The 15,873-nt window shown below is 36.9% G+C and overlaps 3 protein-coding genes across 4 annotated transcripts; 1 reads left to right on the forward strand and 2 right to left on the reverse strand.

The window, feature by feature from the left end:
* Nucleotides 1–204: 204 nt before the first annotated feature.
* On the forward strand, nt 205–2,249 carry LOC108224438 (uncharacterized). Its single transcript, XM_017399100.2, has one exon. It carries the CDS (start codon nt 256–258, stop codon nt 1,798–1,800), a length of 1,545 nt encoding a protein of 514 aa, XP_017254589.1. The 5' UTR covers nt 205–255; the 3' UTR covers nt 1,801–2,249.
* A 1,095-nt stretch (nt 2,250–3,344) lies between these two features.
* On the reverse strand, nt 3,345–7,637 carry LOC108204898 (26S proteasome non-ATPase regulatory subunit 13 homolog A). Its single transcript, XM_017374571.2, has 6 exons — nt 7,398–7,637; nt 6,243–6,689; nt 5,585–5,665; nt 4,554–4,750; nt 4,378–4,477; nt 3,345–3,846 (listed from the first exon to the last, which is right to left on the reverse strand). The coding sequence occupies exons 1-6, from the start codon at nt 7,545–7,547 to the stop codon at nt 3,661–3,663; spliced, it is 1,161 nt and encodes a 386-aa protein (XP_017230060.1). The 5' UTR covers nt 7,548–7,637; the 3' UTR covers nt 3,345–3,660.
* A 3,843-nt stretch (nt 7,638–11,480) lies between these two features.
* Nucleotides 11,481–15,511, reverse strand: LOC108203736 (histone-lysine N-methyltransferase, H3 lysine-9 specific SUVH6). Of its 2 annotated transcripts, none has more exons than XM_017372867.2 (2): nt 15,356–15,511; nt 11,481–14,917 (listed from the first exon to the last, which is right to left on the reverse strand). In XM_017372867.2, the coding sequence occupies exon 2, from the start codon at nt 14,886–14,888 to the stop codon at nt 11,715–11,717; it is 3,174 nt and encodes a 1,057-aa protein (XP_017228356.1). In that variant the 5' UTR covers nt 14,889–14,917; nt 15,356–15,511; the 3' UTR covers nt 11,481–11,714. The 2 variants fall into 2 exon arrangements, with proteins under 2 accessions (XP_017228356.1, XP_017228361.1); XM_017372872.2 differs by having other exon boundaries at nt 11,481–14,912; nt 15,356–15,508.
* Between the last annotated feature and the right edge of the window lie 362 nt (nt 15,512–15,873).

The raw sequence follows: 15,873 nt of genomic DNA on the forward strand, positions 1-15,873 counted from the left end.
ATATTAATTTTGATTTATAAACAGTGTTTTAAACATCTCTAATTAATTGCTGATACTAAAATGTTTCACCTGTAATCGATAATATTAATATTATATTTAAAAATATTGATTTAAAAATCTTTTTAGTCTAAATTTGGTAATACTGATTAGTTCCGATTTCCCATTTATACAGTAAAAAAGCGGTTGTCAAACGGTAATTAAGTCACTTATTGTGATTGAATTTCAGTATTCTCCTCAGAGCGCTAGTAGCCTGAAATGGACACCTCTGAACCCACAGCCCTCGCCCTCACAAACCCTAACGCCGCCGCCGCCGCCGGAGAACCACCGCGAGTCCGGCAACAACCAAAACGCTTCATAAAAAACCAAATCCCCGACTCCATCCTCAACAACGCATCTCTCAACGCCGCAATCTCCCTCCTCCCCTCAAACTACTCCTTCGAGATCCACAAATCAGTCTGGCGCGTCGCCTCCACGAACGCCAAGCGCGTCGCGCTCCAGTTCCCCGAAGGCCTGCTCATGTACTCTCTCGTCATCTCCGACATCCTCACCGCCTTCGCCGACGTCGAGCGCGTCTTCATCCTCGGTGACGTCACTTACGGCGCGTGTTGCGTTGATGATCTCGCCGCCGCGGCGTTAGGCGCCGATTTGTTGATTCATTACGGACATAGCTGCTTGGTTCCGGTGGATAATACGGTAATTCCGTGTCTCTATGTTTTTGTTGATATTAAAATTGATGTTAGTAAGTTGATTAGTACGATACAGTTGAATTTGGCTGACAAGATAAGTGATGTTCGTAATGGATCAAGTGACGAAGTAAGTGATATTCGTGTTAATTCGGGTGAGAAAGCAAGTGATATCGGTGTTAATTTGGATGCTAAAGTAAGTGATATTGGTGATGATTTGGGTGACAAAGTAAGTGATATTCGTGTTAATAAGATTGTGTTAGCCGGTACGATCCAGTTTGGGACGGCTATACGTGTGGCTAAACCGGAATTGGAGAAGTTAGGGTTTAGGGTTTTGGTTCCGCAGTCGAAGCCGTTATCGGCTGGGGAGGTTTTGGGGTGTACTGCTCCGACGATTGTGGGGAAGGAGGTGGGTGAGGTTGGGGAAAATGTGCTTGTTTTTGTTGCGGATGGGAGGTTTCACTTGGAAGCGTTTATGATAGCAAATCCGGGGGTTAAGGCGTTTAGGTATGATCCGTATATGGGAAAATTGTTTTTGGAGGAGTATGATCATGAGGGGATGAAGGAATGTAGGCGGAATGCGATATTGAAGGCTAGGGAGGCGAAGAATTGGGGGATTGTGTTGGGGACTTTGGGGAGGCAGGGGAATCCGAGGATTTTGGACCGGTTGGAGAAGAAGATGAAGGAGAAGGATTTAGATTGGACCGTCGTGTTGATGTCGGAGTTGTCTCCAGCTAGGATTGCATTGTTTGGGGATTCTGTTGATGCGTGGATTCAAATTGCCTGTCCAAGGCTGTCAATAGATTGGGGTGATGCATTTGTAAAGCCACTTTTGAATCCTTTTGAGGCTGAAATTGCGCTTGGGGATTTACCTGGCTGGTGGGAAAAGAGTGGCATGAACTCAGATTGTAACACGGGTGTCGGCTGTGAGAAGAATGAATCCTGCTGTCGAGGTGATTGTACAGGCAAAAAAGAGGAGGGCAAGACTGTTGCGGATTATCCAATGGACTACTATGCTCAGGATGGTGGGGAGTGGAATTCTTCCTACTCAAAGAAGCAAACACGTCCATCACGCAGAATCCTTGTATCTGGCAAGGAAAATGGTCATAATTTGTGATATGAGTAGCTTGCAAATTATTTTTGAACTCTACTATTGTTTAGCATCGGGTACCAACTGCTGTAAAGAAGATAGAGCTTCAAGCTGTGCTTTCGAACTGAGGGTTGGATGGATCAAGCTATTAGTCTTCTGTTAGATGTCGATGGTAAAATCTTCATGCCGAGGACTCGGAGCTTTAAAGTGGAACCTTGCAGTCTTTGTTAGTTTGTAAGGTCATGAATGTGCTCAGCGAAGCAACAGATATTTTAAAGCTTGTGGAATCAGCTTTGCACTGCTTGATCTACTTGCTGTATAATTCAAACATTTGACAACATTAAGTTATCTTTTAAAAGGGTCCATGGACTTATTTTTCGACGAAATGTCCTGGATATCACAAATTGTAAAAGGATATGTTATATGAAGTTGGACTTCAAATGTTAGATAAAGTGACATTATGCTGTATTGATGTAGCACTTGTGTTTTCTTAGGAAAAAATGGATATCACAAATTGGAAAGGGATAATGTTATATGGATTTGAACTTTAATATTAGACAAAATAACGTTACTTCATACGTATGTTCAGGGCCGTTCCATACCTTTTGAGGGTTCAGGGGCGAAAGGAGAAAATGGGCTCTAATTTTTTTTACTTCACTGAATTTGATAAAATATAACTTTTAGCAATGCAAACTCAAATTTTAGTCAACTTCAGTAAGAAAATAACTTTAAAACACTCAAATTTTAACAATAATGCAAATAACAACAAATTACGAAAAATAATTTTGTCGATTTGGTGTGTATTGGATATAAAAAAAAATCTTAACAAATGCTTGATGACATTAATCTGTGAGTGTGAGTGCATGATTGATAGAACTGTTAGTTTAGGTACGGACCTAGTCACTTAGGATAGAATTAGACTTACTGGACCGATGTACAATGTATACTAATAACAATATATGGATTATACAAATTTTGAACCCCTAGATGTATACTAATAACAATATATGGATTATACAAATTTTGAGCCCCTAAACTTTTTGGCCCTTGGGCGGTCGACCTGGATGCCTCTCTCTGGGCCGGGCCTGCGTACGTTATATTGATGTAGCGTTTGTGTTTTCTTAGAAAACATAAACGCTAAATAATGTATCATATTTTAGGATATGATATTTGATAGCTTATTGTTTGAAATTATGATAAAAAGGCCAACATCATCCTCTTTTGCTTGTTTCAACTCTTGCGGTGAATAATGTCCAATCAATATATAGTTACTTCATACGTACGTCTACGTTATATCGATGTAAATGCCAAACGATGTATCATAATTTAGTATATGATATTTTAGAGATTATTGTTTGAAATTATGATAAAGGGGCCAAAACCACCTTTCTTTTGCTTGCTACAACTCTTGCGGTGAAAAATGTTCAATCAATATATTGTCATAACTCATAACGTTATAATGTTGAAACAGGAGAGAGTCCATGACTCGCTCTCAAGTAAATCAACTGTGACATGAATAAAAAAAAATGCTTCATAACAGGGAAACAATTCCAGCCTTTTTACATCTAGCATCACGCGAACCACAAATTTAAATTTAATAATACTAAAATGAATTTGCTACAAAGTTTGGGTAGCTGTATTTAAAGAACATAAACCAACATAACCCCTTAGTCTAGTAGACAGTGACCACTACTAAAATGGTAAAGCACAAAAGTACCGGAAATGGCACAGCCTTCTACAAAACAGAGAAAGAAATGACAAAGATGAAAAGAAGTCATTCTCTGGTCACAATTAATCGCTACATTTCTCTCCCTTAAGGCAAGTAGAAGTCTCCTTTTCAACACTATAAATTTGTTACAAGAAACAGGGACCGAACAGCATAGAAGTTTATGATGCAACCAGATCAGGTGTTTCAGCTTCAACTGACAATAAAGCAGTGTTTACTTTACCCATCCAGTTGTCCAGCCTATCTCGTAAAGATTTGATCTGAGAAATCCCTAAAACTCGGGGTTGCACCCATGACACATGCACAGTCCCTTCGACTTGATCAATTATTCCCTCAATCAGATGAACCTGCAGTAGTTCAAACTTTCTTAGCTTAAGATACAAAGAGAATGATACACTTGTGACGGTTTTATGAAAGTTACAGGTACTAACCAAAGAGAAACTGCAAACTGTTATAGAACAAGACGAACACTGGTGTGAGAAGCACCAGTAGTTTACATGCAAGTTCTAGGTCCAGGGCTCAGGGCTTAAAAATATAATATAAATGCATTTACCACTGAATTTATAAGAAAGGTATTCACATTTTACTAAGATCTAATCTGTACTAGGGTAATTCAACTCGATATCAATCATGATAATTCATTTTTTCCTGACTAATTGCTATCTCAACAGATAAGAAGCTCTACAGCTTTTTTATTTGGCAATACCATGTCTCAGACGTAACAAATCATCAAAGCTGAGAACAATTACTACTAGGTTCACTTTATCTGCCCAGAAAGTATAAAATTATATATGATACATGTCTCCCATTATACCAGAAGAGTAATAATAGATATAAAAACTAGCTGGTAACCCATAAGTTTATTACAAAGCACTTACTGATAGGCTTTTCATTAGAAGGTACTCCACATCCTCTATCTTGAGTTTTGTGCGCTCCGCGATGATACTTAATGGAATGGTTCTATCCTCTGATGGTCGACTGAAAAGAAGCACATTTAGTTGATAACTCTATGGGTGACCATGATCAATAAGAACCTAGGAGAATGCTTAAAAACCTGAAAATGATTTCCATTAAGCAAAGAATATTGATCTTTTCCAGAAGCTTTTTCTCATTCTCCACTAATGCTGGTTGTGCACTCAGAGCAGCATTATGAACATGGCACAATTCCTGATAGCGGACTAAATCACCAGAATTGAATGCTTCAAGAATGTAATAGAGCCACTCTACCTTGGTCCCAAGGAGACTCTTCAGCTGAACGAGTTAAAAAAAATGTTTGCTGTCCGATAAGAGATAACACAACAGATTGTGCACAAGACAAATAAATGAAACCATTATTTAATCTACAAATTATTTTGTTTCATTGGCAATAATCAGGATCTAACAACTAATATTAGAATGCTCAGATTGAATATGAATTATCATGAAGGGTTCAAAATGAAGTATCATATGAGGATTTATTCCTCTTTGAATATAATCATACATGACAAAGAAAATTTATATAGCCATTTCTTTGAATAGGAAACCTTGGCATCACCAAGACGCCTACCATTACAAACTAGAACACCAATCCACACCACAAATAATCATTATTTATTAAAAAAACAAGAATATAATCATGCAGCCATTTCTTTGACTGAAAAACCTTAGCATCCCAAGCAACCTCACATCTCCTATTACAAACTAAAAGACCAAGTCAATCCCACCCCAAATAAGCACAGGGAAAAAACTATAGAAACAGGACTGTATAGAACAAGCCATAATCACCCTATTCACTAATTGCCTATGTATACCTACATGTATGCATATTTACATGGATATCCGTACATATTGATGCAAGGATATATTGCAACTATACTGCTGGTGGTTGCCACATGTTAGTATATATCATTCCTCAAACCACACAACAAAGTATTGATGATTATGAAAAAATGAAAGAATGAAAAATAAACATTGTCCATAATAAAAGATTTGCGGCACTAGTTTGAAGCATATCTATATGCATCCCGTCCTGGTAAAGCTAAAATCAAATTCTTGGGTATAAACGTACATACATAAATTGACTAAATCGCAATTATATATACTTACAATTGGATGTGCAAGCAATTCACCGAAATTGTAAATGTTCTCTCCCAGCAATGCCGATAGAGACAAATCAAAAGCCAAATCCTGAGCCAATTAAGGTTAGTATATATTAATTGCTAGACAAAAACGGATACAAAGATCAGTATCTCATTATTGATATAAATATTTTAAATGGAGTACACAAATACACTATAATCATCCAAGAACACTGGTGAATAAATAGATTCTGTCAAACAGTTATTTATATAATGGTTGAGGTCATTTGTTTCATGCTTGCATTGTTGTTTCCTTGATAGCTATACAGATAATATTAGCACTAACACATGTACAGAGTGTTATAACTCGTTAGTATTTTTCGAGTTAAAACTTACACCTTGCCCAATTGTAGCTACCAGCTCATGCAAACAAATATATCACTCCAATTCCATTAATTAGTTTAGTATTAATAGCAAAAACTGATGATCATACATGCACCATATTCTATGTTCACAGAAAAATAATTAGATCTGTCAAAAAAGCTTTAAAGCTTATAACTAGCAATATTCAGATTCAAAACATCGATTGAACCAAACAAAAATAAGAGAGACAACATTAAATATATTTCAATTTACATGTAATTTTCTTGAAACAATAGTGAAGAACCGTCAGAGAAAATGCATACCAGCTTGAATGATTCAGATAGAGATTCTACAGAAGTGTATGCCAGGTATAGAAGAGCACTTTTGTAGAACTCGGCAAATTCTTGACGAGATTTATGGTACTGGGATGAAATCCAGTAATAACTGGCATGCACAGATGGATCAATGTCGGTCATGCTGTCTAGTGTACTTTTGCCATCATCAATTAGTTTTTTGCATTCCTTTTGATCTCCTTTCTCAAGGTTGAACATAGCAATCTGCATCCTGATATAAAGGATAGGTTCCTCAATTCGGGATTCTTTAGTTGCCCGAAGCTTCTCAATCACCCCATCAAGATAGCTAATGGCAGCCTCTTTCTCAGTATATTGCCTCGAGACTACTACCGCAAAATGCGCAAGCTTGAGAAGATTGATTTTAGTCTCGAAATCAGTGATGAAATTATGGTATAGCTGAATCAGAGCATCACCAGCCTGGAACTCAAATCAGTAACAAACAATAAGAATCTACTCTATTTTCGCATATTATATACACTCCACTCAAACACAAAAATGAAGCCACAAAGAAACATCAAGCTGTACATATATACATGGTGGATAGTTAAGTTTTTTAACAGGAGACCCATCACGAGCAGACACAATACTACAAATTAGATTAAATGCCGGGATATTCTTAATAACACTACACAAAACTAACACTCCAACCCCCCCCCCCCCCCCCCCATATATACATTTCAATTTGATAGTTAAGTTTATTTCCACCGACTCTCTCCATATGCACATTTCAGTTTGATAGTTAAATTTATTTCCACCGACTCTCTCCATATACACATTTCAATTCAATAGTAAAGTAATTTTCCGCCAACTCATTATTTTCCGCAACTTTAATCCCTTTAATTCCATATAAAGCCAACACAAGACTACAACACGCATTCAAATAACTACTCATCAACCATAACACAACTCACATTTCTCCGGAAGCCGCAAACATCAAATTCCATAACTAAACAACCTCTCTCCATCTCCAAAAGCACTAAATCATCACAAACCCTAACCTCCCAAACCCTAACCAATCCACATCCCTAAACCCTAACTCCACCAAAACCACATAATTCAACCGATACACAAACATAAATCAAACTGAAACAGCATCAAATACAGATATAGAGATGAATAGAGGACCTGAAAGACGGCGTGAGCGATGAACTGTTCGAGAGAGAGAGAGAGTTGATGCCATAGCTTGCGCTGGTACAGATCTGAGAGAGTGTTCGACCAATCGGAGAGCTCCGGGTGAGAGTTTCGGAGAGAATCGAGGTATTGCAGAGCAGCCATTGATGACTTCAATCTCGACGAGGGACAGGGAGAGAGAGAGAGATTGAGAGAGATTTCTAGAGTTTGTATTTATCGAGCCACAGGTGAAAAATAATATTTTATTTTTGTGTTTTTAGTTTCTTAAATCGATGATTTCTTCTCAAATACTTTCCTCGACGCTTTAACTGGGCGTAAACGGGATTTGCTTGTATAAGGAAATTTATTATTTTAAAATAATGATGAAATTATAATTTTTGTTTGAAAAATTAAAATTTTATTATACAATTAAAATATATAAATATATATATTAGAAATCAAAATTTCAAATAAAAGAATTTATATTTTAATCTATCTCATTTGGACATAGAAGATTAGATTTCGTCATGTTTGGCATCATCAAATAATTTATGAAAATGTTAAGTGATCGATTAATTTATTACAATACAAATATTAAAAAAATCAATAATATAATTTAGTCCATATAGAGCAATTTTGGAAAAAATAAACCTTTCTTTTTCGAATAATGAAAAAAGAAACCCTGAACTACATATACTGCATGAAATTTTTATACAAATAATTTCAAGATGGATCATAAAACTACAAATAACTAAATTTAGAAAAAAAGAGAGTTACAAATAACTAAATTTATTTAAAAGTTTTGTTTCTCTTCTTCATAAATGAATTATGAATATACTTGTGCACATGCTATCTTTTCACTACAAAAATGAAAATCCGAAAAATATTAATATTTATTTGCACGCTTTTGTTGATTTTATGTAAAATGCAATCGTTACGTGAACATTTGCTTATTGTTCAATTAGTAAACAGATTATTCTTTATTCTTGTTTGACTGACAGTAAATTTCAGATTTAAGTTACTTATGTGGTACCTGTCAATGCACCGAATTACATGCTTGTTTGACTAATTTTTTAAAATTTTTAAAATATAATTTACAATTATCGCTGATATTTATTATTGAAGAGATATTTCATATTCGTTATTTGACAAAAAAAAAGACTTATTTTATAAGAACTTATAATTTTACACTCTAAAAAAACTCTTTTTTCTAAATATAAAATTAGTCAAACTATTTTTATAAATAATTACTATACTGACCTTATTTTTGTTGGAGGGTGACTGACACAGCACACCCCCACTTAATACCTGCCAAGTTTGACACTGAATTAGAAGGAACTAAAGCAAACACAACACAATAAACAGAAACCACATTAAACAGAACTGCTTTTAAGTCTTAATCCTACTTTTGAACTACGACAGTAATCGTTTTACTTAAACAACCCAGTAGATTTAACATACAGAATTAAGACAGTAATCATTTTACTTAAACAGGAGGGAGGGGGATGAGGATAAGTAATATATACTGCTAGCTCGGATTAACTTCCTCAGGTTTCTGACGACATAGACGCCAGAACTCTAGTACGATCCCATTCCGGTGCACACCTGCAGCACAAAGTTATGAGCAAACTTTCAACTTTCAGATATAGCATAGTAGATATTCATCAAGATATCTAGGGTATATCTAAAGTTATAACAAGATACAGAGTTGGAATTTTGGTGGAAACAATGTGCCCATACTTTCTTAGGAATTGAACTTTAAAAATACGCTGCTAGCAGAAAATGACCATTTCCAAAATAAATAAATAGAGATAATTACTTGTATATGACTAAAAATAGTATCAACAAGTCTGGTTATTTTCTATTCAGACATTTAAAATTTTAATTGTCTGAAAAGTTGAAGAGTAACTTTACTTGCAGGCTTCAGTAGCTTTCAGCTAATTGCATAAGTGGATGTTGTCATATTGCTTGATTAAGAAACCACAGATTTTCTAAGAGCTTTTGCCCAAGAAATTGAAGCAAACACAACAAACAAATCATTATCTGTTGATATCAACTTAATTTAACAAACAGGAGAGGAGCATAAACCAGTGAGAAGTAGTTTTTATCGCTTGCGGATTAACTCCATTCGTCCCGAATGACCTGGAGGATGTACTCGAGTACTCTTCCATTCAGGTCACACCTGCAACACAAGGTTATGAGCAAACCATCTTGTCAGCTAAGAACACAGTTACGACATAAGATACATGTTATTTCTAATTAATATAATTTTAGTTACTTCAACAAGTTCACATGGTTCCAGTCTGGAAGTACCAACTGATCGAGTTCCATAGCTTATCCGCTTGCAGATGAACAAGTAAATGAACTACTCATTCTCTTCCGGATATAACTAAAATTTCCCATATTTGTATCTTCCAGAAGTGAACACTTGAACATGAAAGTTCATGCAACAACCAAAAACTAAAAGTTACAACAGAGAAGTAAAACATGTTTTTTATCTTAAATTCCTGGCACCAGCTTTGGATTAAAACGTTTCTACATTGCTATTCACCTCACCCATATTTTCATCGTGTACTATCTCAGTTTGAATCCTTTAGAAAAGGAATCACCCTGCAAGAGATATGGTCAACAATTTGCAAAACATTAGTCAAGAACATAAGCCCCAAAAAGGATTTATCTATCAACCGCAATCAATCAAAAGATACCTCAACTCAGCAAAACAGCAAACTGAACCAAAGAATATGTAATCGCATGTCATGTGATTAATAATTTCTCTAACTGTTTACTATCTCTACGATAATAACTATGTTCCAAACGTATATGGAACTCATCAACAAGAGATAAAAATGATACTTAGTTACGAGGATATCTGCTCTATATTACTCAATTTGCTATTCTGCCACAGCAATCAAAGACCTCCCAGAAACAGTAAACAATCATCACCAAGAAAATCAATCATAAAAGGAAGACCTCCCAGAAACAGTAAACAGTAATCAACAAAAAAATCAGTCATAAAGGGCAATGTCAGCTGTCAGTTTCTCATCTTGCTTGAGGAGCAGAGTAAACCATTATTGCATCTAAATATTTGTTACTGGGGTGTGGGAGAAGTTTAGTAAATTGGTGCTTTTCACATACCCACAATTTTTATCATCTGATTATCAGACAGCACTAGCAGACTATAAAAAAAGATTTAAAGGAACTACATAAAATTTTAAGAGAAGAGAAATTGATGTCAGATAACTGTGAAAAACAAAAGGCGTTGAGCACTTCTTTAAGTCCTAATATACCTCAACAACAAAAACCAATTGCATTAGAAAGACAACTGATCTTACCTTCAATGTGAAGACAGCCATATAAATTAATATGATAGCTCACTACACCATGCAACTAAATCTCAGTTTCATGTTTATATTTCTAAGTAACCAAAAAATTGGGTTAGCTTGAAATTTGAATAAATGATGCAGAGGTAATATTTAGCAAAAAATAAATGATGCAGAGGTAATAACAAACTAAACAGGCCTCTACAATAAATTACACAAGATAGAACACTAAGCAAGAAACCACATAGATCCGACATAGGCAATAATGGAAACAACAAAGGCCTTGTCACCACAGTATCTATGCAAACATAAAAAAAAACGCTATTCATTTTCATACATCATTGTGTTAGTGTAGACGACTATTATCAAATATAGGTTTCACAAGACCTAAAACACACAACTGATTCCCCGTCAGTGTGATTTATATGTGACTAGAATGTTCAATAAGCTAGCAAAAAAATTCATGCAAGAAAAACACTCAATCATAGTTTGTAGACCACTTAAAGAACTTAATTATTTCACATATTTGGTCCCTTCTGTTGCTCGTCTTGTGATGGCTTCTGGTGGCTCCTTATCCTCGGCAAGCTGTAAGAGACTCTCAGCGTATAGATGGGGATCAAACTTAGTCACATGAAACAATGTGTGTAAATTTCCTTGAAATTGACCTTTAAATATATGCCGTGAGCATAAAATGGCCATTTCCAAAGTAAATAAATAACAATAAGGGAACCAAATAAAGAAATAACGACAAGGACAAATAAATGAAAAACAAACAGGATTTGCTTTTAAACAACAGACAGATGCATATATTGATGTTTCCGATGTAAAAGATTAAAAGATAGACTTGTGGCCTAGAAGAGTGCCAAACAAACACTTACACTGAAACTACCTCGCTAGTTTTTGTTCACTCCTCATTCTCAGCTCAAATATAGAAGTGATAGTCATATGACACTATAAGAGCTTTATGGAAAGGAACTCTACAGACTACAGGTAAGCCCACCAAAAGGTCTGCCTAATACATCCTACCAGTACATTCTGAAGAACCACAGTAACACATCTTCATCTTGATCTTCCCGTTGGAATCGTAGACCTGGTCAATTGCATAATTGTAGTGATAGGTGAGTTCCTTCAGGGGAGGAATATTCTCCGCAGCAAACAACATGATGTGGGGCATCCTCTTGTTTTCGTGATCATAGAGAACATTCTGTGCATAAAGATTGGGAGAACAACTGTGATTGATGAATCTCCCCACGTTTCCACAGTATGCAGCATCAATAGTGAACCCGCCATCCTCAGTCAAATTGTTAGAGTTCGCCTCTGCATCCGGTCTGTGAGAACAGTCATTGTAGTTTTGTCCGATATCAAAGAGATACTCATCATTTCCTGTCCTTCTTTCAGCTTCTCTATCCTGAAGAAGCTCTCCTGTATACTCACATATGAAGCTTCCGGATGTAATAGAATCCAATGATCTGACGCCCCAGCCTCTCGACTCTGTTTTGAAGATTTCAAGTTGAAACTTTATCCCTTGCTGACTAACCCTGTTATAGCATGAAGGAGGGCATTTGCAGGAAGGGCCACATTCATATACCAATGGCTTCACCTCAACAATTGCCCCATTGAAGTTGTAAGGAATCTCTCCATTTTTAGCTGCGCACAAACATCGTCTGGCATCCAGGCATCCATTCTTGCAATCACAGCCCTTGGGGAGACTGAGGTTGAAACTATCAGGATATATCATCCTAGTTACATAGGTGAACGGAGGGGGTTTTTCATCATCTAAGGTGTTCACTGCCCAAATTGGCATTGGTTCTTTTCCTTCTGATATGTCATCAACGCAAAGACCCTCCCGGGTTCTAGATTTGTCGGATTTTTTAACTTCTTTCCAAGCAAGCTCTGGCTGGCCCGGCGATCTTCTCAATTCAAACTTGAATACCAACTTCCCATGTGCTCCCTCTTCTTGCCAATATCTTTCCACAGTATACAGCCCATCATAAACATATGTCATAACCGTCTTGGCTCTTGCATCTGCAGACTCAGAAGCCTTAGTCTCTTTAGATCCTCGAACAACCCTCACAAAATTCCCAAATTTAATGCTATTTTTCAAAGCCAAATTGCCTCTTTCAAGTTTCTGGTCTTCAGGTTGCTTATCCTTTCCTGATAATCCCCCTTGACCCGAGTATATTAAGACATCTGAATTGTCAAGTTCATCAGCATACCCCCCTGAAGCAACAATACTAGCTGCAACAATTTCATCACCCTTATACTTCATATAATCTATACCTGCCTGGTATAAGCGATGAATTCCAACAATGGCCAGCTCTACCCTGTACTGAAACTCATCTCCTACCTCAACTCCAGGCACTGCTCCCAATATTTGCTTGTCTGTGTTGACTTCTTTTCCTCTTTCTTTAACTATCTTAGCAGCCTCGAGATCAATTCTCTTGGTTTTCTTTTTTGACTTTGATAGTTCTCCGCCCCTTGATCTTGCCTCTTCACCTTGCAGTATCTTCCTACAAATAGCCTGGAAGAGACGAAGTGTCTCTCTCACTCTGTTACGCATATCATGACTAGAAGATGTGTTTGGACCATAAGGAGGAAGAGTCACCTCAATTTTACCAGGTACCCGACTCACAGATGAGTCTTCAATTTGTGCAGCATGCTCTGCAGCAAAATCTCCATCTTCCCTCATGATAGAGTCATACACATCTTCATCACGATTCTTCCGAACAGCTACTGACTTCTTTGCTCTTTTACTGGACAAAATATTTCTAGACCTTTTAATCTCGCTTCCAGATCTAGATTTCTCTTTCCCACTGGACTTGCGCTTCTTAGCTTTACTTCCATCATTTTGGTGAACAATAATCTCCATCAGATTACATACAGGTCTTTCCTTGATACTTGATGGATCATATGAATTTGCCATTAGAGCATTCACGACTACCCTCCCCGAGTTGCCTCCCTCATCCACCCCATCTCCTGACATCTTTTGGAAATCAAGCTCATCATCATACATCTTTATATCAGAAATTCTGTCCTCTTGGTGAACAATAACCTCCTTCGAGTTGCAAATAGGTCTTTCCTTTAGACTTGAAGGATCACATGAAGCCATCAGAGCATGCACAATTACCCTGGCCGAGTCACCTCCCTGATCAACTCCATCTTCTGATATCTTTTGACCATGACTTTCCTTTTGCGTAGTAATCACAATCTTGTTACACGCATCATCAATCACACCACTCTTACTGTTACTGCTCCCGGAATTGATTCTCACACGATCATCCGCTGTTGGCACAGGAGCATTTCTACCACAAAATGGAGGGAAATCACGAGTGGCTGAAACCTTTCTTGGAGTAATTTTTTTTCTTGAGCTTGTCCCAACAGGAAGATTATCATCATCATTAACCAACTGAATCGATTTTTCACTGCCTGATGCAACCATAACATTATGCTTACCTTCAATTTTTAGCTCCGACACAAGTTCCTTCCCACCTATATGATCCATTTCCGACCTTACTTCTGTGTTATGTGCTTCCTCATTTGTAGAAGATTCAAAAAATTTTGCCTCTTGGGACTCTTTTTCCATAACCACTGGATAAACATCCCTATCACATGGCTCTTGTCTCTCTAAAGCTGGTGACTCTACCTGGCTCAACTCCCTTACCATCTCCATTACCATCTCCATATCCTCATTGTTTGTCTCTCTTGAAAAGTCCGATTCTATCTCAGGCAGTGACGTTTCCAGATGCTGCAGTTCAGACTCAAAAAATCCTGCAACCCCAATCAGCATTTCACTTGTCTCCAGTGTTGCCACCGAAGTCTCCAATTCAGTTTTAACTGTACCAGTTTCCATTTGTGTGATTTCTTGAGTAGCAGTATTGGTTATTGGCACATCCAATCCACACTCCAGTGATTTATCACAAACATCTGGAGAAACCCCTGTAGCCCCATCTAACAGCCTACTTCTGTCCACCAAACCATCACCCAGTTCAATCTTACCCCTTTCTGTTTCAACGGTTTCACGAGGATTGCCATCAACTCTACATGCATTTGGTCCACACCCCGGTGGGAAATCCCTAACAGCTGAAACACTTCTACGCTTGTATTTCACTCTTCCAGAACCACCATTTTCTAATGGCAAATTCATCGCATTCTCCTCAGACAAATTATTCTTCAACAGCGACACCATCCCAAAATTCAACACCCCAGTGCACTACACTGCACAAAGATAAACTATATTAACAAAACAAAACCTTAAACTCCCACAAACTAATAGAAGCGTATAAACAAAATCGCATTCTCTCTCTCCCTCTCCCCCCCCCCCCTCTCTCTCTCCCTCTCCCTCCCTCCCTCTCCCTCCCTCTCTCTCCCTCCCTCTCCCTCTCCCTCTCTCCCTCCCTCCCTCTCTCTCCCCCTCCCCCTCTCTCCGTGTTCCCCCCCCCCTCTAGTCTCTCTCTCCCCTCTCCCACAGAAACACAGACACACCAAAATCAACATTCACCAACACAACTAACTCACAAAAACAGCTCAAACCAAATTGCAAACAAATTCAACACTAGGGTTTCCAACAAATCAAACACACTACCACTAAACCACTAAAAAAATTCAACAAAAAACAAATACAGCATATACACTGAAATTTAGGAAACAACATACCTGATTACCAAAATAAAAGACGCAATTGATTGATCGATCGAAAATTACTAGAGATTCGCCAGTTTGAATATAACGAAATTTTAGGGGTAAAAATGATACCGAGCAAGTGCGCTGTATGAAATGCCGCACAATCAGGAAATAAATGACCGTGTACTAAAAAATAGTATCCCATTTTGCTCATAAAAAAAATAGTATCCTATAATTCATTTATCTTACTAGATTTTGTTGGATTTTATTTTATATTTATGTAATATTCTCTTTCATTTATTTGAATTGTTAAATTGATTTTTCTTGTGTCCATTGTGTTATCAGAATACTACTATCGATTATATGATTGTATTTTACATTATCTTCATTTTTTTTTATTTTTAAGCTATTTATGATATTATATTATCTATTATTATCACTTTATAATATATTTAATATTTTTATGTTCTTATATTTATTTGAATTAATTATTTTATCATATATTATTATTATTATCATTTAAGGTGCCAATACCTATTTTTAAAACATGC

This window comes from Daucus carota, chromosome 1 (assembly GCF_001625215.2).
Source record: "Daucus carota subsp. sativus chromosome 1, DH1 v3.0, whole genome shotgun sequence".
In the NCBI taxonomy this organism is placed as follows: Eukaryota; Viridiplantae; Streptophyta; class Magnoliopsida; order Apiales; family Apiaceae; genus Daucus; species Daucus carota.